This window comes from Nannobrachium achirus (genome assembly GCF_963921795.1).
Source record: "Nannobrachium achirus genome assembly, chromosome: 5".
Classification (NCBI taxonomy): domain Eukaryota; kingdom Metazoa; phylum Chordata; class Actinopteri; order Myctophiformes; family Myctophidae; genus Nannobrachium; species Nannobrachium achirus.
This window is the reverse complement of record NC_137814.1, coordinates 14,607,594-14,631,668: the sequence shown is the minus strand read 5'-3', so window position 1 is coordinate 14,631,668 and position 24,075 is coordinate 14,607,594. Positions and strand designations below refer to the sequence as shown.

General features: G+C 41.1%; 1 protein-coding gene across 1 annotated transcript; it reads right to left on the bottom strand.

The window, feature by feature from the left end:
• Positions 1 to 1,931: 1,931 nt before the first annotated feature.
• Positions 1,932 to 22,798, bottom strand: LOC308284841 (myosin-7-like; the record flags this gene model as incomplete). The annotated part of the gene is made up of 37 exons (XM_080725568.1): positions 1,932 to 1,968; positions 2,694 to 2,848; positions 3,189 to 3,284; positions 3,368 to 3,472; positions 4,436 to 4,732; positions 4,825 to 5,028; positions 5,117 to 5,425; positions 5,528 to 5,652; positions 5,756 to 5,921; positions 6,150 to 6,333; positions 6,518 to 6,714; positions 6,812 to 6,930; positions 7,023 to 7,149; positions 7,272 to 7,661; positions 7,759 to 7,849; positions 7,990 to 8,135; positions 8,773 to 8,949; positions 9,057 to 9,299; positions 9,757 to 10,012; positions 10,119 to 10,255; positions 10,360 to 10,483; positions 10,622 to 10,827; positions 10,916 to 10,983; positions 11,088 to 11,397; positions 11,496 to 11,666; positions 12,499 to 12,648; positions 13,438 to 13,556; positions 14,315 to 14,453; positions 14,963 to 15,066; positions 16,043 to 16,141; positions 16,757 to 16,820; positions 16,916 to 17,008; positions 17,684 to 17,777; positions 18,195 to 18,222; positions 18,503 to 18,659; positions 19,589 to 19,732; positions 22,598 to 22,798. The coding sequence occupies 37 exons, from the start codon at positions 22,796 to 22,798 to the stop codon at positions 1,932 to 1,934; spliced, it is 5,832 nt and encodes a 1,943-aa protein (XP_080581694.1).
• Between the last annotated feature and the right edge of the window lie 1,277 nt (positions 22,799 to 24,075).

Sequence of the window (24,075 nt, the reverse complement as noted above, 5' to 3'; positions counted from 1 at the left end):
AGTATGTGTGTGTGTGTGTGTGTGTGTGTGTGTGTGTGTGTGTGTGTGTGTGTGTGTGTGTGTGTGTGTAAAATAGTGTGTAAAATAGTGATACAGTGGTAAGTTGTATCCCATCCAACATTTTTTGCTGATTACATCAGAGTTGACTTGAAATTCTAATTTTAGTTTTGTTTTTCCTTAACACTTCACTCAGTCTAATCCAGCCCAGCTCTTTGGAGGAACAGAACAGACTTCAACTTGGACATGGATTCATGATGACCAGCTGCAAGTGATTAGGCACGGCATTATGAGAAGCTTGAATATGAGCACTGGTTCATTGTTAACCTTGAGGCCCTGTCTCCTCTGCATTCTTTAAGCCTCTATTTTGAGAACAAAAGCATTTGCTGTAGCCCTCTCTCTCTCTCTCTCTCTTTAAGCCATCCAGACATTGCCTTTCCCGTTCTTCAACCCATTTGCCACCCCTCTCCGTCCGCAGCTCATTGAGGGTCTCTCGTCCAGGCCTGGCCCCCTCTGCCGCTTCAATCTGTCTCTGTCATCACGCCAGAGTGCATACCTCAGATCACCTCACATAGCTTTAACATTAGACACACAACAAAACTCTAAGATTCACTCCCAATAGGCTCTATGTACAGCAGCCATGTTGGAAATACATTGGGCCTCTTCCTTAGTTTCTTCACAGGTGTTACCAATGATGCGAATGGAGGCTCTGTTCCATTTAGTGTAGCATGCGTGGTTCTCAAAGTGTTTAATTTCAAGGACCCCCCCATAACACTGGTGCAATCATTCAGCCCCTCTTTGACTACGGAGTCCACGTATGGTACCACAGCGCCCCAAAAGCCTAAAAACAAGGCTCCATACTGCCCAAAACAAACTAATTAGGGTCCTGCTTAACCTTCCTTATCAGGCTCACCTCACCGCTACTCATCAGTCAAGCGTGGGGTGGCTCAGAGTAAATGACAGAGTACAGCATCGTGCAATGGGCCTGGTGTACAAGATACGCCTAAGATACCTGATACCACTAAGACACTGACAAAATAAAATACTTTAAAAACGTTATGATGTCCACAATTAAAACACCAGAACAAAGGGGTCAAACTTGTTCTCCTGCTATAGGCTACCACCAAAATGTGGAACGCCTTACCGAAGGCCTTAAAGGAGTGTAAATCCCTAACATATTTTAAAATCGCCCTGATAAACCAATTACAGGCGGCAGCCGCTCGTAACTGGTCAAAATTAAACCTAGCCTATAGCCTTACCCTCCCCCTGACCCTTCTATTGTAAATACAGTATCTATATTTCTTTTGCACTGTTTTTTTCTGAGGATCTGTACTGCATAGCACTGTGTTCTATCCGTCTGTAATTCAATGTTATATGAGATACATAAAGGTTTCCTGTGTAAATAAGCTGAAAAGCTTACAAGGATCTCCTTTTAGGTGACCTTGTACCAGTGATCTGTACTGTCATGAAACTGTACCTTTTCCTTTTACCTATACTTCTAATAAAGTATTCAATCAATCAATCAAACTCTAGGATTAAATGGAACCAGGTCAATTTGGATCCATTTGTACACTGAGTTACACACCCGTAAGGGAACCCCCCTCAAGGAACCATGAGGGTCCCTGGACCCCATAGCAGTGAGCCAACATGCACATATCAGCACCCTCCTGACCAGAATGGAACAGAGCTTTCATTAATATCATTGGTATCACCTGTGAAGGAAGTAAGGAAGAGGTCCGATTTCTTTCCGATGTGGCTGCTGTACACAGAGCTTATTCTTTCGATTAGTGTTAAGAAAAATGCCATGATACAGTATTGTGAGAAAGCTTGATGTGATTTTTATTTAAAGCACTATACAGGAGGTGAACAGTGACACTGGAGGGGACTCTACTGTACACGCTGCATGATGTGGACATGCATGACAAATGATTGTCTCAAGGGTCCAGAGCTTCACTCCTCATCAAACCCTTTCTGTGATGACAAAGAAAGACAGAAACAGCTGTTAAGTTATCAGATGGTATGGTGTCATAGTGTTGTTTCAACTGTTTAGAATCGCCGATCAAAGTATTCATAAACAGTTATTATGCTGGTGGGAGAGATCAGCACAGATCTATTCAACTAGCTCAGGGGTCTTCAACATTTTCAGGCCAAGGACCCCTTAGTCGAGAGAGAGATGAAGCAGGGACCCCCACAACCTTATAGATTCCATATAGTTTCATTGTTTGACAGCACAATCATCAGTGTATTTTGGATTCATGTCAGTTTGTGCTTTCAGATACGTATTTAACCACTTGAACCGTCAATACATAACTTGACATTTCACTCTGTACTTAGTCTGCTCTTTTCCCCTCTACACCAAACGTCTTTGCCAAAAATAGCTGATCTACAAGCTCACAACGCCTCGCAGCGGCAGCGTGAGGCGTTGTGAGCTTGTAGAGCTGTTATTTTTGGCTAAGTTCTCAGAATATGGACGCTAGGGTTCAAGTGGTTAAGATAAAAAAGGAGAAAAAAGTTTCTATATCACATAAAGATTTGGAGGACCCCTTGTAGTATCCCTGAGGACCCCCTAGGGGTCCTGGACCCCCTGTTGAATACCCTTGAACTAGCTTTATACAGCAGAGCAGCTCCAAGAGAACACCACAGGGGGGCAGCAGAGGGCAGGATGTGTCAGATAGGGTCAGATATGCTGTGTGAACCTTCTATTGGTGCTACCAACCTTTGGGCCTGCATCACGGCTCTTGGCACGCAGCTTGTTGACCTGAGACTCAGCGATGTCGGCTCTCTCGGAGGCCTCATCCAGCTCATGCTGCAGCTTACGGAACTTGCCCAGGTGAACATTGGACTGTTCCTCCTGTCAAAGTGCAACACGTCAAAGATACAGTGCACAGAACGAGAGAAAACTAACTGTACTGATCAGCAGGGGTGTCGCACCAAATTCTGGGCCCTGGGTACAAGGATTCACTGCGGGCCCCCCATGAATGTTCTTCATAGGCGAGAGGGGGTTAAACCCATTTAGACTCAAAATAGATCTAAAAATATTTAGTTTCAGGGACCCCCCCCCCCCCCCCCCCCCCAGAAGCAGAATTTGAGTTACAAATGTTCGCTTAAAAGATCTGCAAGCACATCAAAAAACATCTACAAGCTCGCACCGTGGCACCAGGGCTACTTATCAAGTGTTCTTGTACACTTACAGCCTCCTCTGCAGCCCTCTTGTAGGATTTGACTTTCAGCTGCAGCTTGTCCACCAGATCTTGGATACGGGCAATGTTCTTGCGGTCCTCCTCAGTCTGTAAATGTAAGAAACTGTTATTCTCTTATTGAAAGAATTGAACATTTTCATTCTGAACGAAAAAGCTATGGGCTAACAAACCTGATAGGTAAGCTCCTTGATGCGACGCTCGTACTTACGGACGCCCTTCACAGCTTCACCACTTCTCTTCTGTTCCATTTCAATTTCACTTTCCAGCTCCCGAACCTGTTAATGAGAACAATCAGTAAATGAGTCATGTGTGAGTTTTGGGCATTTCCAGCTGAGAGAGTTTTTTTCTATTCTGGGCAAGGCTAAACACCTCACCTGATGACATGCTCAGGTAAGTTCCAGTGTTGTCATCAGAGTCACTGATAACCTAATTCCTGACTATGCCGTGTTCTGACCCTATACACACAGTCATTAGCAGAAAAACTAGGCTACAGCTTTTTTTTTTTTTTTTTTTTCTTTTTTTTTCAAAATCATTCTAATTTGGCTAGGTGGTTCATTATAACATTATTCTGTGGTCTGACAAAAAAATTATATAGAGGTTTGATCCGGTCGGGAGAGGAAACCACTTTACGTCATGTTGTAGTCCTAGACGGACTACACTTTGGCCGGAACTATCAACCGGATTCAGTTTTAACCCAAAATATTCCCCTGCACCCAAGGACATACTTTTAGGGCCGACCTAATAAACACCTTGATGAGGCGTAGTTTTGCTTTCGAAAAATTTGTTTGGTATGTGCATCTTTTAATCCAACTCGTAGCGACTGGCAAGACTACGTAGGCATTTTAAAAGGGATTGGGGAAACAAACGGGGGGAACCAAATCAAAGCGACGCCGCTTCTTCTAGTGGTTTCCGCGCTTTAGGCGGAAACCAAACGGTCTGTTGTGAACGAACACCAGGCTCTCTCCCGGGAGAAAGCCTGGTAGGTGAGGTTACTCATACTGCCCTAGGGTAGGCTACTTCATGTTTACGGTCTTTAACAGCCTAAAGGAGTTGATATACTTCATTGCATGAAGTATTACGCACCAGCAATACCTCTATCTACAAGCTTGCACTGCGGGGTGCGTGTGAGCTGCTATTTTTGTTGTGCTGCACCACACGCATGAAGAATATGAAGCATTTCTACAGTAGCATTTTTGCCATTTCAAATGGCAAATGAATCACTACATTAAAATGCTTACCCTGGTTTCCAACTTTTGCATCTGCTTCTTGCCTCCCTTCAAGGCGATCATTTCTGCCTCGTCCAGGCGGTGTTGCAGGTCCTTGATGGTTTGTTCCATGTTCTTCTTCATGCGCTCCAGGTGAGCGCTGGTGTCCTGCTCTTTCTTCAGCTCCTCTGCCATCATGGCAGCATCAGTAATTGCCTTCTTGGCCTTTTCTTCAGCATTCCTGCACTCCTGTATTTTTTCATCCACCTCTGACTGAAGCTGAGACGTATCACCCTCAAGCTTCTTCTTCTGATTTATCAAGCTGGTGTTCTGATTTCACATAAATGGTAATGTAGTAAAGTTACATTGCATCTAATAAAGTACAATCCATATAATAATAATGATTAGAATAAATATAATACCTGTGAATGCAGTAGCTGCACTCTCTCGCTGACATCCAACAGCTCTTGATCAGCCAGCTTGCGGCCTCTCTCGGTCTGCTCCAGAGCTGCTCTCAATTCCTCCAGTTCGGCCTGCATGAGGTTGTTGCGTCTCTCAACGATGGCAATGTTCTCCTTCAGATCGTCATTGCCTCGAAGAGAATCATCAAGCTGGAGTTGGGCGTCCTTGTAACGTAAAGAAGAACACATTGTTGAGCGTACAGTCATTGTTAAATCAGATCACACCTGACAACAGCAATTGTTTTCCTTTTACCTTCAGATGAGCATGAACAGACTTGAGCTGTTTCTGAGCCTCAGCTGCCTGCCTGTTGGCCTGGCTGAGCTGGATCTCCATCTCATTGAGGTCTCCATCCATCTTCTTCTTCAAGCGGAGGGCCTCATTCCTGCTGCGACACTCAGCCTCCACAGCAGCATGCAGGGTGTCAATGGTCCTCTGCATGTTCCTCTTACCTTGCTCCATCTCTTCATCTTTCTCAGATAGCTTACGCTCAATGTCAGCCTTAACCTGATTGAACTCGAGCTGGGCTCTCAGAATTTTGCCCTCCTCGTGCTCCAGGGTGCCCTGTGGTGGAACAGAGTAATTACTAGTGTTTTCCAAGTCATATGTTCAGCATACTGTACCTCATTCTGTTTATTCAGGGAGGCTTTGAGGCTTCATTGTTACCTCTGCTTCCTCTAGAGCAGCTTGAATCTCAGACTTTTCCTGCTCCTGCTGTTTACGGAGCTTCTCCAACTCGTGAATCGTCTTTCCTCCCTCACCGAGTTGCTCAGTAAGGTCAGAAATCTCGTCTATTAAGAAATAACAGAAGCAACTGCATTTAGATAGACATGTTGGCACTTATCCATTACAGCACATGAATTCCCTGCCACCAAATGTATGCTGATATATTACCCTGTAGATTCTTGTTCTCTCTCTTCAGGGTCTCCAGCTGGTCCAGAGATTCCTCATAGGAGTTCTTCAGTTTGAAGAGCTCAGTGCTCAGAGACCTGGCCTCCTTCTGGGAGGCCTCCAACTCTGCTTGAGACTCCTCATACTTCTGCTTCCATTCAGCCATGACCTAGTTGTGCATAAAGTTGATAGGTTAGCAGGGTTCAACAAATGAAGCAGCTTTTATACAATGGCCATTATGATTGCACTTCTATGTTGTAAGGTAGGTAGGTACTTTATTAATCCTGATGGAAATGTAATTGTTTGGCTAGAATATGACCAATAACAAGCTACCAACAATGTCAACATTTAGAAATAAAGGAAACACACAAAAGCGCATTCACTAAAAACTTTTTACTTTGTCAAAGTTCCTCTGCTTCTTGTCCAGGACAGCAGCAACAGCATTAGACCTCTCCACGTCCACCATGAGATCTTCAATCTCATTCTGCAGTCTGTGCTTTGTCTTCTCCAGTGAGGAACATTTAGCATTAACAGCCTCAACAGCCTCCTCAGCATCCTGAAGACGCTGAGCCAGCTTCTTCCTGGATTGTGACGGATTTAGAGAAAGTTTTAAAAGTGATTATATTTTAAATGCATGTACACCAAATGAATAACCAAAGCGCAACCAAATCCTCCCAGATTAAACTCAACAAACTATTAATTCAGGAACTTTAGACAGTGTAGCCTATTATTAGCATACAAAATAACAGAAGATTTGGTACTCACTTGGCCTCCTCTAGCTCTTCAGTCCTCTGGATGGCATCAGTCTCGTACTTGGTCCTCCACTGAGCCACCTCAACGTTTGCCTTGGACATGCCTCGCTGCAGTTCAGATTTGGCTTCCTGCTCCTCTTCATACTGCTCCCTCAGCAGGTCGGTGTCGTGGCGAGCAGACTGCAGTGCATGGGCTAATGCATTCTTTGCCTGGTAAAAAAAAAAACACAAATGGGGAATGTTCGTTATAGCTTGGCCTCTATTGTACAGAGGGAAATTATGTGAACTACCACAATGACTTCCATACCTTGACCTCCTCCTCTAGTTGTCTTCTCAGGTCTTCAAGTTGTTGATTGTATGAATTCTTTCCTCTGGTTAGCTGAGATACTAGAGACTCTTTCTCTTCGAGTTGTCTTGAAAGCTCACCTGAAAATAGTCAAGGGTTATGGTAAAAATAAAGAACAACATACAGTACATTCACTTAATTATTACATTTGAAAAGAATACACTATTCTGACCATTTTCAGCTTGAAGCTTGGCCCTCTGGGTGGAGTAGTCATTGATGGATCTTTGGTATTCATCACTCTTGTTCCTGTATTCATTCATTTGATCCTCCATAGTTCTGCTGGTTTTCTCCAAGGTGGTCTTCAAGAGAGTGTAGTTCACAGGTCATTGTCAGAATTGTTTAAAGATTACGTAGTAGCATTTATATTATGCGGGAAGAAAAATACTTTGCACCAGGCTTAACTTCAAATACAATAAAGTACCTTGTTCTTCACAATATGCCCCATGCTGGAGGCCACATCATCCAACTCCAGTCTGAGTTCGCTTTTCTCCTTCTCGAGTTTCTGTTTGACTCTCTGCAGGTTGTCAATCTGCTCTCCTAGTTCAGCCACACTGTCAGCTTGTTTCTTCCTCAGTGTGGCAGTGGTGGCCTCATGCTGCAGAGTGGCCTCTTCAAGGTCTCTGCGGATCTTCTGGAACTCTGCCTCCCTCTTCTTGTTCATCTCTATCTGGGAAACTGTTGCTCCACCAGCCTCCTCCAGCCTCTCACTGATTTCCTCCAGCTCTCTGCTTAAATCAGATCTCTGCTTCTCTACCTTGGCTCGAGCAGCTCGCTCTGCCTCAAGCTCTTCTTCAAGTTCCTCTATACGGGCCTAAAGCACCAGAATACAACATTTTTGTCAAGCTTTGCCCCCCCCAAAAAACAAACAAACAAACAAACAAACAAACAACTCGGATGCCTATTCTTACCAGCAGTTCCTTCAGCTTCTTCTGAAGGTGAACGTTCATGACCTGCTCATCTTCAATCTTGCTGTTGAGCTGACTGATCTCAAAGTCCTTCCTGCATAAGTATTTATTATAAAATGATTAGAGTCTGAGAGAGAAATAAAATAAGAGAGGTAACAAGCAATACAGGTCCAGACACATGTTTGAACCCAGTATAATTATAATTGTGTGACGTCAAATGATGTGAAATCATACTTTTTCAGGCGTTCCTCTTGCTGTTGCTTTTCATTCTCAAGGTCCATTATACACTCCTGGGTCAACTTTAAGTCTCCCTCCAACTTTCTCTTTGCTCTTTCTAGGTCCATTCGAGTCTTCTTCTCTTGCTCAAGTGACCCTTCGAGCTGCAAATTCAAGCAATCACAATATATTTGTGAATTATTATAGATAATTGTAGTCCTGTCCAAAGACCCTATAGACAGGAAATGCTCTGGGCCTAAAGTTCATCGGCATCTACTGGCTAAAATAATCATTTTGCTGCCTTTCAGTGGCAACGCGTCACGCTGCGACACATTGTAAGCTTGTCGATCTGCTATTTTCAGCAAAAGCTTTCGCCACAATGACAGAAAAGAGAAAATACACTAAAGCATAGAGCCCTGTGGGACTCCGCTCCAGGCATGTGCACACATAGACATCAAAGAGGGCTTGAGCCCCTGCCCTTTTATCCATCTGTAAAAAGTGCCCTCTCCAGACCATGAATGCAGTTTTTACTATGGTGAAAGAATTCAAGTGAATTGCCTTGTCCAAACTCTCCTGAACTTGAATGCAGCATCTTATGTTGAAAGAATTGCCCTCTATGTGAAGAAATCCATGCCATTATGCCACATCTCGCGTTGTGAGCTTGGGGGTCTGCTATTTTCGATATCCCACCAAAAGGCCCTTTTAGAAATGTTAGCCCCTGCCTCTCTAACATTCTCTGCATGTCCCTGCTCCGCTCAACCATATGGGGATAAGGTCGCCAAACTTTATTGGGATTCTCACATCGTCCACTTGCTGCTCTAACTTGATCTTCATCTTGGTCAGGGAGTTGACTTTGTCCTCCTCTGATTGCAGGTCATCCAGTGATTGCTGAAGAGCCTCTTGTAAGCACTTTTTCTCCTTGGTCAGCTTGGCGATGATTTCATCCAGAGAAGCCATTTCCTCAGTCATGTTCTTCACCTACAATTTGAGAATAATGGTGGTATTACTACATGCCTCATTAATCAGTTGAAATATTTCACAAAAGATGGCAGTGAGTGTATTTATTTTGATATACTGTGGCCTACCTTGTTCTCGGTAGCATGCTTCTCTTTCTCCACTTTCGCCAGAGTTAGTTCCAAGTCATCAATATCCTTCTTCAACTCAGAACACTCATCCTCAAGTTTCCTCTTCTTAGTAGTCAGTTCTGCATTGACCTCCTCTTCATCCTCCAACCTCTCTGACAACTCTTTGGCTTTTGCTTCCATCTGAATCTTGTTCTTGATCAGTCCCTCACATCTTTCTTCTGCATCACAGAGATTATCTTGGTCCTGCCAAAGAATATGTAAGCCATTTACCATGAGAGGGAGTGGGTTGTTGGCTGATTTACTACTGTTTCAGGGTTGTGGCACGAGGCGAAGCCGAGTGCTATAACCCTGACAACCCACGACCCTCGAATGGTAAATTGCTTTTCTACCACTTCTACCATAAATGAAAGAAAAGTTAAACACAGCTGTAACTTGCAAGGTTATTTAGTTATACAACTGCAACACAACAGTGGGCGCCGCTGGGCGGGGTCCATGAGCCAACTCAAGGTTGTTGACTGATTTACCACTGTTTTAAGCCAATCAGAATCCAGTATCTGAACATTTGACCACAAAAAGTGGTAGAAATATTATTAACACCTGATACCAAAGTGAGGATGGAAAGTAGCCTAACTAACATTTTACCAATGAAGTGTTCATCAGAAACATCTGGTGTCATATAAGCTCAGGAATGCATACTCACTGACTGGACTTGGAGTTGCAGGTCATTCTTCTCTTGGAGAAGAGAGACCATTTTCTCCTCAAGTTCTTTTTTACAAGCCTCGGATTTCGCAAAAGCCTCTTTCAACTTGAGGAATTCCTCCTTCATGTTGGCCATCTCCTTCTCTGTTTCTGCAGATCTCAGGAGAGGTTTGATCTTGAAGAACAGCTTCATCCAGGGCCAATTCTTGACCGACATGAAGGAGCGGACATTCCACTGGATCACCAGCAATGCATCCCTGGAAGAAAAGTTAGAAAGTCAAAAGACGTTTTTATTCTAAATGTACACATTACACAAAACAATGTATTCATTTGTGTCTATTTAAAGGTGGAACAAATGGATACCTGCGTTCCACCATCCTCAGATACTCAACACGAGATAATAGCCCGCGGGATCTGGCCTGGATATGAGTTATGATTTTGGAGAGGCGCTCATCTCTCATTTCTTCCAGGTGACCCAGTAAACCAGCCTTGAAGAACACCTAGCAACAGCAAGTGTTACATTTTACACTTCTTTGACATAATGAATGTGCAGTAGAGCCATCATACTGTATTTTCGCAACCTCTGTGTAACCTTAAACTATACCTTGGTATGTCCAAACTTGTATTGATTATGATCAATATCCAGTGAGGCAAGAAGTTTTTCAGCTCCTTTCCTGCTGTCAATGAACTGACCGTCTGGGATTGCAGCAGGATTCAGGATGCGATATCTTCAAAATAAATATTTGAAAATGAAATTTGAGACAGTAAGATTTGGATGTTATTAGATTATTAGATTGTATATATATATATATATATATATATATATATATATATATATATATATATATATTTTTTTTAAATGCTACCTCTGTCTGAAATCTCCATAGAGGATCCTGTTGGGGAAGCCCTTCCTGCAGATCCTGATGCCTTCCAGCACACCGTTACAGCGCAGCTGGTGCATCACCAGAGGGTTCTCCATGGCCCCAGGAGTCTTGGTCTCATTGGGGATGATGCAGCGCACAAAGTGAGGGTGGGTACACCTCAGGGTGGTCATCAGCTTGTTCAGGTTCTCCTGTTACAGTATACAGCAAAACATACATACATTTACCCTTTGTTTTGGATTGCAGTGTCTAGAATACGCTACATAGGAACATTCATACCCGATGAAGGCAAGACACTGTTTGGAAAGTTGATCCCTTCTTTTTTTTTCCTTTAGCATCTGCCGCAGCTAAGGAAGAATTACACAAACTCAGAACCAGACAATATTAACCAGAGTATATTATTTTCTTCTAAATATCATAATGATATGCTTTACAAAACATCAGCGAGTACCTGAGTCTGCCCCAGCATAGTTGGCAAACAGAACGGAAAGCAACTTTAGGGAGGACTTCTGGTAAAGTCCGACAACCGTCTCATTCAAAGGGTCCTTGTTCTTCACCAGCCAGTTGATGATGTTATAATCCACAGTACCAGCATAGTGAACCAGGGAGAAATGAGCCTCTGGTTTCCCTTTGACAACCCTGGGCTTCTGGAAGTTGCCAGACTTCCCCAGGTGGTTGTCATAGAGCTTAGTTTTAAAGGTCATGTCACTGGCCTTGGGGAACATGCACTCCTCTTCAAGGATGGACATGATACCCATGGGCTGAGGAGAAGAATATACGTTTGGAGAAACACAATGATATTTGTTTTCTTTCAACAAGGCTTTTACTTATCCACAAACAGTATATTTCAAGTTCTCACCTTTTCAATCAGGTCAATGCAAGCCTGTAAGTCCATGCCAAAGTCAATAAAAGTCCATTCAATGCCCTCCTTCTTGTACTCCTCCTGCTCCAGCACAAACATGTGGTGGTTGAAAAACTGTTGCAGCTTCTCGTTGGTGAAGTTGATGCACAGTTGCTCAAAGGTGTTGAACTGCAAAAGGTAAAAATGCCCAATTGTATATCGTTAGTCCCATAGCATAATTGCCGATGTTTTGACATTTCTGCCTAACTCTACTCACCTAACACAGCTGTTTCGTGTGCCTTGTTGCCTATTATGTCCTCAGCCTATTACAAAATTACTTCAAAAGCATGTGCATTTAAGTCAACTAATTGACTTGACAGACATTATTTTGAACATAACAAGCAATCTAATAGGCTGCAAACATAGGCAGTAAGGCAGAATGAATCAGCAGTGCTATGGGAGTAGAATTTGAGGCAGGTAGAGGCAGATATAAATACAGACAGATAATCATGGGAAAAAAGAAGGAAAAAAAAATCTCATCCTTGCCCAAGTCAACTAGATGGCGTCAGATAGTGATTTTTTAATTAGTTCTTTCCACATTTTCCACATTAACATTTATTTGTCCAATTGTTTAACTAGAGGACATTTGTCCTCCATTTGTTCTAATAGTTTACATTATTATTAAATCTTTGCCAAGTCAGAAGGCCCTGGAAGGGAGGCAGAGATTACATTATGAAGCTAACTTTTCTTGTTACATTTTTTAAAATATGCTGCCTAAATATACGGTATAGGCCTTCATATTTGAATTAAATTACATTTATTTGTAAATAAATGACACAATCACTGTTCTCTCATTAATAATAGAGTAAACTGGTTTGATAAAAAAACAACAATTTCACACTCAAGGTCATGCATGCTATTATACTGTACTATAGTGCTATTCCTTTTGTGTGATTTGGCCTTATTATGCCATTAAAATCCAAAGCAACTGATTTGATTTCACTCTGTATAGCACACGCACATCAAAGATCTCAAACCCAGCAATGTCCAGCACACCAATGAAGTACTGACGGGGCTGCTTGGTCTCCAGCGTCTCGTTGATTCTCACCACCATCCACAGGAACATCCTCTCATAGACAGCCTTGGATAGGGCTCCGATGGCATAGTTCACCTGTATAAAGAAGATACAGTACAATCAGCACTCTTTGTAGGAGTCTTAGGAGTCTTTTTCAATAATGTTTATGATCCGCAGCAGCAGTATAGCAAACATGAACGTTTCGGTACACGGGCCAGTTGTTGTTGTATCTTCTTAATACGTATTATCTGACTCTGCACCCTGTATCTTCATGAACTACTCCAGACTGTCCTTGAGTTGAGCGAAGATGGTTCACCTGTACCACAGTGATCAAATTAAACCACCATATGATATAATATGGATGCCAAATTATTTTTATATACATTCTTTGTCTGGAACTATGAATACTGGTATTTTAAAGTTACTGTAAAGGTGCACTACAGTATATTCAACTTTCCTGTCCTACCACATATTTGAACCTTGGTCTCCTACGAGTGCTGACATTTTTTACCACTGAGCTAACAGTGTATTCCTGCTTGATCATGGGAGAAATGTACTGTAACTTCAGGTCGATATGTTTTTTCAAGCCAGAAACAGGATTGTGTCAAAGGTTGTCAAACGAGTCACTGGATCTAAATGTATCAATTGAAATCCAGGGAGACTAAATACAAGTATGCTATAACCGTCCCAATTGTACAAGTTATACTACATTAACATACTCTTAACGTAAGCAAACTGGAAGAAAAATGTCCCCCATCATGAAAGATGTTTAGTTGTGCAATTTGTTATTTATCATAAATATCTGTATTTTGTTGTGATTCAAAATAGTTCTTTATTTAAGGAAGGGGGTCATTCAAATAGGCATGTTAACAGAACCCCACTAACCTGGTCAACAGTCTGTCCCTTAGTTACCATCTCATTTCCCACTTTGACTCTTGGGTGAGCGAGACCCTTGACGAGGTCAGCAGAGTTCAGACCCTGCAGGTACGAAATTTTGTCAGCATCTGAGAGAGAAGATTAAGAGAGAGAGGTTAAAAGCCAACAGGCCCAGCTATACACAGTATACTGTTTTGCAACAATAATGTAAATCTACAAAGTAACTAGTAACTACAGTGTTCAAATACTTTTAGTTGGGTAGAAGTACAATACGGTAGAAGTAAAAGTACAAACACCTCAAAATTGTGCTTAACCCTGCAAGGCCCACTGTGGCTTTTTGGACACATTTTTATTTTATATAAAAAAAAAGAGTTTAAATAATTTGTTTTCCTGTTCTTTTTTCACATTAACATCACCACTGGATCCTATTGTTTAGTATTACAATGCCATTGGCCACGATATTTGCATATGAATATCCCCCACAGAGGCTGACATTCACACAACTTCAAGATCTCTGGAGTCCAGAGTCTGGACGAACAACATCTCACTTTTTCACTGAAGCTATTCCTCACTAAAACATAAGTAAAATGCCTGTAATATTTTTTTGTTGGTGATCATAGAGTGTCTAGAACATGTACATATGTTATTATTGTGAAAAATATCCCCAACATGTAAATTAGAGCATGGTTTATGATTTATGAATAATGGCTATAAAACCTTACAAAAACCTTTTTTTTCTCTGATTAGGACTCCTACAACACCATCAGATTTTTTTCCCTTTTTTTTGGCCAGTAGAGATTAATTCGGGCCTTGCAGGGTTAAGTGCAGTACTTAAGTAAATGCACTTAGTTACTTTACACCACTGGCAATAGGGCATCTGCCTCACCTTCAGTGCCATCAGCCTCTGCCTGCTCTTCTCGCTGCTTCTGTTTGAACTTCATGTTCCCGTGATGCATGATGGCACCGGTCAGCTTGTAGATGCTGTTCTTCTCTTCTTGAGTGAAGCCCAGCACGTCGAAGGCACTCTATTGGGTGGGATTGATTTGATTGATTTGATCACTCATGATACTAGTAATAACACTGTATGTATTGTATTCTAGTGGTTCCCAAACCTTTTTAGCTTGCGACCCAAAAGATAAATTAGAAATTTGCCCTGGGACTCAAACTAGTGAAAATAGCAGATCTACAAGCACAGTGTGAGCTTGCAAATCAGATTTTTTATTCATGGAATTTCTTACATTTGTTTATTTTTTTGTTTTAAAATGCATAACATGTATATTTTTTTGTATCATTTTTAATGTAGGAAAAGAAAATGGGGGATTTTACTTGAGTCGTGACGCATAACAAAAAATGGTCTGTGACTCACAAATGGTTCCCATTACAGTGGTGTATTACTATATGTGAGTGTCTGGACTTTAAACACGTGCACAGTCTTTGTCTGCCATGCTGACACACAGTCATTAGTACAGTATGTCCATAGTTAACTATACACTAAAGGACAACTTGAAAAGAGAACAATGTTAAAGAAGCTCACATCTGTTGCCATCAGTTCTTCGGAATCGTCAATGGACTGCACTTGTGTTTCCCCCTGGGAGATGAATGGGTAATCGTAGGGATTATTGCTGACCAGTAGCATCTCTGCAGAACGGAGACGGGGGAGAGACAGGGTTAGACAGATGGACAGTCGGTACAAAGCAGAGGGGCTTACTGTAACATAGCATGGCATGCTTAGGCAAAGTTATAACAGTTGAAGATAATCTCCAGTTTGACCAGTCATTCGATTAGAGTGAAAGCGGATTTTCTAAGCTCTGTTCTTGTACTTCTTACTTTTGAGAGGAATTTGGATATACTTTGACATAATTTGTTAAGACTTTAAATTAAAGGTCGGTCTACGTTATAATCACATTTATAATCCATCATATAATGCACTCATTTTAAGACTTGTTATTTTTAATTATGCCTAAAACTCAATACAAACAATTTACAACGAACTAAATTGCGGTAGTTAATGGGCTGTTCCACTGAGCTTATTATAATGCATTATGACCAGCACTTTAAACGTTATAAGTTGTCATACATGTTTATAAACATGTGTAATGAGTCTTATAATGCCTTACAAGTGCACTGTAATGCCTTATAAATGCATTATAGACCCAAGTGACATGTTCAGCAGTTCTGTATCTGTGGGGGCCCACCAATATCCTACAGAGCAGGGGTCTTCAACGTTTTCAGGCCAAGGACCCCTTAGTTGAGAGAGATGAAGCAGGGACCCCCACATCCTTTTCATAGATTCCATATAGTTTCATTGTTTGACAGCACGATCATCAGTGTATTTTGGATTCAAGTCAATGTGTGTTTTCAGATATTTAACCACTTGAACTGTCAATACTTAATAAACTTGACCTTTCACTCTGTACTTAGTCTGCTCTTTTCCCCCTCTACACCAAAGCTCTTTGCCAATAATATCTGATCTACATATGGCTCACAACGCCTCGCAGCGTTGTGAGCTTGTAGATCTGCTATCTTTGGCTGTAGTTCTTAGAATATGGATGCTATATCACTCAAAGATTTGGAGGACCCCCTATAGTAACTCTGAGGACCCCCCTGTACTGACCCAGGAGTTCTGGCTTCTGATTGGACAGAATCTGGTAGAAGATGTGGTAATCTCTCTCAGCCTTGAGCTGAAAGGTCACCCGAGACTTCTCCAGAAGATCTGAAACGATTCACAGAGAGCCAAAACATTGCTTTGAGTTAAACTGCATGCCTATGATTTGTGGCTTTAATGTAAATTTGATTCCTAAAGGACATCTTTGTTTTTTTACAACAAAAGAAAAGATGAGTGTTAAAATGTTTTCATTTACTGCTTTCTATTGTTTTAGCGATTTTAATGACTTTGATTTCAGTGCATGGGGGCATGCGTGCAAGTGCCTAAATGTGCTTTTTTAGACACAATACAACAGCAATTTCTTTATACTAGCCCTCATAAATCACATCTGCCCATGAAAGATTTTGGTGCATCTTGGGAATGGGCTTATTGTGTTTAGCCACTTGCACACATGCCCCCAACCCAAAGGTCATTAAAATCTCTAAAACAATAGAAAGATGTAAATGAAAACATTTTAAAACTCATGTTTTATTCTCTCTAATTACAATCTAAAATATGAACCCTTGTTGTAAAAAAAGAACAAAAAAAGTTAGATATTTCACATTTAAAAAAAAAAGTCAGGGGTGCTCCCAAAAGCCTGAGTAGACGATAAAATGACCCAAATTGTTTGTGAAAGTGAAATATCCCATTAAATATAACAAATGGACGTAGGCCTATACTTACATGTCTCAATATCAGCGGAGGCCAATTTCCCTCTTGTGTCAAAATGAATTCGGATGAATTTACCCTGAGAAAATAAATCTCTTTACATCTTTGTTCAATTTGAATGTATTCATGAGTGGGCTACAGAATATCTGTTTTATATTCTGATTAGTTACTCACAAATCTGGAGGAGTTGTCATTCCTGATGGTCTTGGCGTTACCAAAAGCCTCCAGAGCAGGGTTAGCCTGGATGATTTGATCCTCCAGGGTACCCTGTAAAAAAAAAAGAAAAAAAAATAGTAGGCTCCTATAAAACAGAAAATCTCAATTTGCCATGGACAAGGGCAAGTCTTTGCCACACATTTGACCGTGTACAGACTTATTGACAGTGGTGGAAAATGTACTACTTTTTTTACTCAAGTAAAAGTATTAATACTGCAATGTAGAAATACTCTGTTACAAGTAAAAGTACAATTACGAAAGTATTGGCATAAAAATATATTTAAAGTACCAAAAGTTTGAAAATAGCAGATCTACAAGCTCACAACGCGTCGCAATACGACGTGTTGTGACCTTGTAGATTGTCTATTTTCAAATATCCAAGGTATAACATATAGGCTAAAGTGGTTTATGTATGTTTTTTAATATTATACTTGATATCTGCAAAGTAAATAGTGGAGTAAAAGTACAATAGTTGGATCCCAGATGTAGTGGAGTTGAAGTAAAAGTATTGGAATTTGGAAATATTCGATTAAAGCACACAGTCGAAATTGTACTTAAGTACAGTACACTACTTAAGTAAATGTACATCACTGCTTAGTATTGATGACCCCTGGGCATGCTTTTTAATTTGTTCACAATACAGTCTTCTGAACTTAACTTGTGAACTCAATGCTGCCACCATCTGGGGAGTCAGGGTATTTGCTTTTCCCAAAGTACAGAAATTACCTTTGCATCTTTTTTAACACCTCCAGCTGCAATGCTTGCAAAGTACTGGATGACTCGCTTTGTGTTGACAGTCTTCCCAGCACCGGATTCTCCACTGCAATCACACATTGTTTTTTGTTTTGTTTGTTACAGTTTTTTCTAAAATACAGTAGCCTATAGTTGCTTACACTGCACAACATAGCACAGCATACCATAACATCTCTGTTGTCTGGTGGAAACCTTGTATGTCCAAAATCGACTGTTTATCATTTTAAAAATGATTAAAACTAGTGAAAATAGCTGATCTACAAGCACACAACGCCTCGCACCTTGAGGCGTTGTGTGCTTGTAGATCTGCTGTTTCCTTGTCTTGTGTGTCTTGTATGATGAAGCAGGGCTCTAAAAAACATACACATTTATTTGAAACCTGGAGATACAAGGTTTCTGCCTGACAGTGAGGACATGACATACAAACTTCATTTCAAGAATGCAGTATTGGATGTACAGTATGTGGATATAATAGTTTACATACGTGATCAGGATTGACTGGTTTTCACGGTCTAGACAGACAAGAATAGCAGATGGCTTTATAAATACATGAGATATATACAGTGCAAGATGTTTAATCAATTCATGTTTAAGCTTGATTTACATTTAGTTGCACGTGGGTGTCACATGCAGAAAACAACCGTGAGAGCTTGTAGATCTGCTATGAGTCGAAAATAGCTCACAAATGCGATGCTTGTGAGCTTGTAGATCTGCTGTTTTCGGGCGGGTGACACCGACACACAGCTAAAGTATAGTGGGACTTTGTAGTTGTATTAGATGTACTATAGATACCTGCCAACATGTACTGGTACGCGTTGTCAGAAATAGAGAAGATGTGAGGAGGCGCTTCAGCCCTCTTCTTTCCTCTGTAAGCCAGCACCACGGATGAATCGTAGACTGGCAGCCACTTGTAGGGGTTGACAGTCACACAGAACAGCCCAGAGTAGGTCTGAGAAACACACATAACATGCACTATTACTATTTTGGATTTCCCAGAGATCGCAATCCACTGTTTTTAATTATTTTTGGTTGCTTTTTTACCGCTTTCTCTCCACAATTCAAGTCCTTACGCCAATTGATTCCTCCCCACACACATTACTGTGTTGTTGTCAGTTGTATCCTCTACTGACTCGCCTACCAGTGAGGAGCTCCCACCGGGAGGATGTGAAGCCTTCGGGGTGGGCAGCTACTTTACCACTGCGCCACCCGGGCGCCCATAGTAAGTAAGCCTAGCCGAGCCATGCCCATGAGGCCCATTTTTCAGGGTCTTTGTTATGATCCGACTGGGATTTGACCATTTGACCTCCCTGTCTCTAACCACAAGTCACCGAGCGCCCATAGAAAATGTAATTAGCTGAATGGGTAGATAGAGGCCATCGGGAAATCAGTAATTCCCTGGATCGCCCCCAAAGCCACCCTGTCTATGCGTCAAAGTGTCTCTGAGCAATACACTTACAGTAACGTACAACTAACTCATTGCAGCTTCTCCTAATAATTAGGATGGGTAAATGCTGGGGAACATTTTCAAATATTTTGACAGGGTTTGAGCTGACGGGACCACTGGGAACCTGCCATAGCTGCGTTTGAGTGAGCTCATACAGCTTTTTATTTTTTTATGTTCAGTTCAGATAGTTTTGGATATACTGTATATCCAGTTTTACAACTAGCCCCGCTCTCCCCTTACCCCCAACTTTCAATGAATTGAGTAAAAAGGACCCCATTGGAAAGAAGCCATAGTGCTTTATTGGGTTTAAATCCTATTAGCAGATCTTGTATTATACTGTACCTTCCTGTGCTTTTATTTCTTCGAACTGCTAATTAAGTATTCAATCAAATCAATTTGCATCAAATTCAATTGTTCTTTTATTTTCTACTCACGTAAATCATCCATGCCGCGTAACGCTCTTTGAGGTTGAACAGCACGGCCGGCTCATGCAGGAAGGTCAACATGGCCATGTCCTCAATTTTGTCGAACTTTGGAGGATTCTGCTGCAGAACGTCGACCTCTTTGCAGGTGACAGCCTGTCGATAAGAACACATTATATCAGGGGTCTTCAGCGTATTCAGGCCAAGGACCCCTTAGCTGAGAGAGAGATGAAGCAGGGACCCCCACAACCTTTTCATAGATTCCATGTAGTTTTATTGTTTGACAGCACAATCGATCATCAGTGTATTTTGGATTCATGTCAATGTGTGTTTTCAGATATTTAACCATGTGAACCGTCAATACTTAAAGGGATATTACACTTTCAAAAAACTTTTGGTCATTGTATGGTCTAATCAGGCTTGTATGAACACCCTGAACAGTTTTTAATTTGCTTCATTCAGTATTTAGATATTTGATGTAAATGTTACCAGCTCCAACACGCCCAGGCCCTCTCCACATACACACCCATTGTAACTTCAAACTCCATTTTAACCATGATAGATTCATTAAAAACACCCATTATTTTTTCTGGTGACTCATAATACCCTCCTAATACGTGAGCAGACCGTGTTTTTTCAATAACTTTTTTCATTTATTTTTAATAAAGTATTATTGTATTTAATGTTTTCCATTTTCCCAAAGAATTATTAAAAATAAAAGAAAAAGGTTATTGAAAAAACACGGTCTGCTCACGTATTAGGAGGGTATTATGAGTCACCAGAAAAAATAATGTGTGTTTTTAATGAATCTATCATGGTTAAAATGGAGTTTGAAGTTACAATGGGTGTGTATGTGGAGAGGGCCTGGGCGTGTTGGGCCTGGTAACATTTACATCAAATATCTAAATACTGAATGAAGCAAATTAAAAACTGTTCAGGGTGTTCATACAAGCCTGATTAGACCATACAATGACCAAAAGTTTTTTGAAAGTGTAATATCCCTTTAATAAACTTCACCTTTCACTCTGTACTTAGTCTGCTCTTTTCCCCCTCTACACCAAAGCTCTGTGCCAAAAGAATAGCCGATCTACAAGCTGCGAGGCATTGTGAGCTTGTAGATCTGCTATTTTTGGCTAAAGTTCTCAGAATAAAGACAACATGGTTCAAGTGGTTAATATAAAATCAAACCTCGTTCGAAGTGGAGCTGTGAATTTGAGCAGTTCCAGATCTATGCTTTTGATTATGTGTTTTAGATCTATGAATTCTAAGTGTTCTATATATAAATTCTATGTGTTCTAGATCTATAAATTATGTGTGTGTGTGTGTGTGTGTGTGTGTGTGTGTGTGTGTGTGTGTGTGTGTGTGTGAACTGTAAACTGTTCCTATGAGTGAGTGGTGAGTGTGCCTGGCCTGCACAAAACAGCGCCCCTCCTTTAACTAGTGTGTTGTGTGTGGCCACTCAAGGTATTGCCAGACTACGGACACGGCCAGCCACCCAGCCAGCCACCCAGCCAGCCACCCACCCACATACCCACGGACATACCTGTCTATTGGGAGCTTGTGTTCCACAGCTCCAAAAATCAAACCTCGGTTCGAAGTGGAGTGGTGAATCTGAGCAGCGTGCGTGCGTACGTGCGTACGTGCGTGCGTGCGTGCGTGCGTGCGTGTATGTGTGTGTGTGTGTTGAGTGTGCCTGGCCTGCACAAAACAGCGCCCCTCCTTTAACTAGTGTGTTGTGTGTGGCCACTCAAGGTATTGCCAGGCTACGGACACGGCCAGCCAGCCACCCAGCCACCCACCCACCCACGGACATACCTGTCTATTGGGAGTGCTTTCACCACTCCAAAAAAAGAAGAAAAAAAGTTTCTATCAAACAAATATTTGGAGGACCCCCTGTAATAACTCTGAGGACCCCTTAGGGGTCCCGGACCCCCTGTTGAAGACCCCTGCATTATATCAATAGGCATTTACAATTTTCTTTAACTTAAAACTATGTAAAGGAAGTATTCGCACATCCACTGGATTCGGATGCAGGTGCGGTGGACAGTTAACACTGAAGCAATCATGAAATACTATTTCATGAACAAAAATCCCACACTCTGCTCTTGCTCAGCTGCTCGTTTTTATTTCAAATAACAGACGTTTTGGTCCTTCATCAAGAGTGTCTTAAACTTGGGTTTAACTTAAAACTAAAATAATCAATGCTGCAATGTAGAGAAACCCTATGTTAAAAGTAAAAGTCTTAATAAAAATAAACTTGTGTAAAAGTACATATTAACATCAAAATGTAATTAAATGCATAATGTCTCACAAGTTATAAAAATCTCACACTGCAATCAGTTAAAAAGTGCTGACATTGTATTATTATTGTAGGTCAGGTGTGCAATTTTAGAAATGTGATTACCCAGAAATATGTGTAGTAGGCCTAATGCATATATGTGGTGTCCAATGTGCCTTTGTGTAATAACCTTGTCAACAGCGCCTCTCTGCTTCCAAAGCTTGCTAGAGAAAGTATAGCCACATGTCTGTGATGCCACACTTCATCACTCAGTCGTCTAACTATCCCCCCCTCCCGTCCCACATAGACAGTCATTCACACTCACTCAAGGACTCGGACTTGAATTTATACACGGCTTAGCAGAGATCAACACCTGAAGCCAAACGAGAACTCACACATAAACTCTGACCCCAACTGAGATGCAACGCATTTACGACTGGAATGCTGGCTGCCTCTTGTAAGCACACTCAGCAAATTACTTTAATTTAAGAAAGGCCATTTAAGACCTGTTTTAATCACTGACAAGGACAAAGCCAATTGCAGTAGCTCGCACTATTTTTTTCAAGATTTCAATGAACCTCTGAAGAGCTTTTTATTTTATTTCATATCATTACCTGAATACAATATTATCACAATATGAATATCAAAGTATTTGTCCAAAATGTTCATTTAGTCCATATGGCCCAGCCCTAAAATACAATGTCGAAAACATATAGACCTAAGCAGAATCACAAATCACTGACCTTGCCATGATATGTCTCCACAGTGACCCTGCCTCCCTCTCGGCCGGTGATGGATGCCTTGACAAACTCCTCCACCGGGTCGGGAACGAAGACTTCCTTCTTCATGTCGAAGAAACGCGTTGAGGCCTCCATGCGCTCCTTGTCGGACTTCCTCAGGTACGAGGCAGCTCCGCCAAACACGGCCATCTCTGCATCCCCCATGGTTGCACTGACAGGCACACGTTACAGAGATGTAGGACTTTATAATATTCTCCATCATGTGAGATCTCAATGCAACATTCAGTATTTTGATCATTGCTAAACAATAATGGTTACAGTCAACTAATTGCTTCACTTTTATTTTACTTTGCTAATATTCCATTACATTAGAAGCATTGGCTCCTCAAAAAGGGTCTGGGGACCACCAGGGGTCCTTGAAAGGGTTCTAGGGGTCCCCAGCAAAACGAGGAACAATTTAAAGTAAACAGTTTAAACATTTAAGCCCTATTTATCGTCTGCTCAAAAATAGACGATCTAAAAGCTCATAACATGACGTGAGGCAACGTGTTGTGAACTTGTAGATCTCATCTTTTTTTGGGGGGGATGAAATAGTTTTAATTGGGGATCCATGGCCAATTACATATACATTTTTGGGGTCCTTGACAGGAAAACGTTTTAACATGATTCTTCTTAGAAAACATAAATTGCCATGAAGAACTTACCAAGGGGTTCAACTCCGTCAAGAGATGAGCTCTTCTCTGCTTATTCTGATGGATACACCTGCAGTGAGTAGAAAGCACAAACGTATAAGCAACAGTCAAGGTTAGGGTATATGTAGTACAAATCACTACTTTAATCTACATCAAGCAGTGCTGTAGGCACTAGGCAGCCTTTTTTTTCTGAACTAGATTTAAACAACTTTTGGTCATTTATCGTCTAATCAGGCTTTTGTGAACACCCTGAACAGATTTTAATTTGCTTCAGTCAGTATTTAGATATTTGATATAAATGTTATCAGACACTCCACATCCTGGATCAGTTCCTATACAAACCCATTGTAACTTGTAACTCCATTTAAACCATGATAATGTCATTGGAAACACCTGTTCTTTTTTCTTATTTCATTTATTTGTAACAGTGTTTGGGAATATGAAAAAAATGTAATACAATACAAAATGATTAAAAATAAATGAAAAAAAAAGGTATCGAAAAGAAAACACGGCCAGCTCACATATTAGGAGGACAGTATGAGTCAACAGAAAAATAACTGGTGTTTTCAATGACTTTCTCAAGGTTAAAATGGAGTTGAAGTTTCAATGGGTTTGTATAGGAATGGGCCCTGGATGGGGAGTGTCTGATAAAATTGAATATCAAATATCCAAATATTGAATCAAGCAAATTTAAATCTATTCACAGCTTTCAGGGTGCCTGAGTAGACGATAAAATTACCAACAGTTTTTTTTTTTGTTCAAAGTGGAATATCCCTTTAACTCCATATG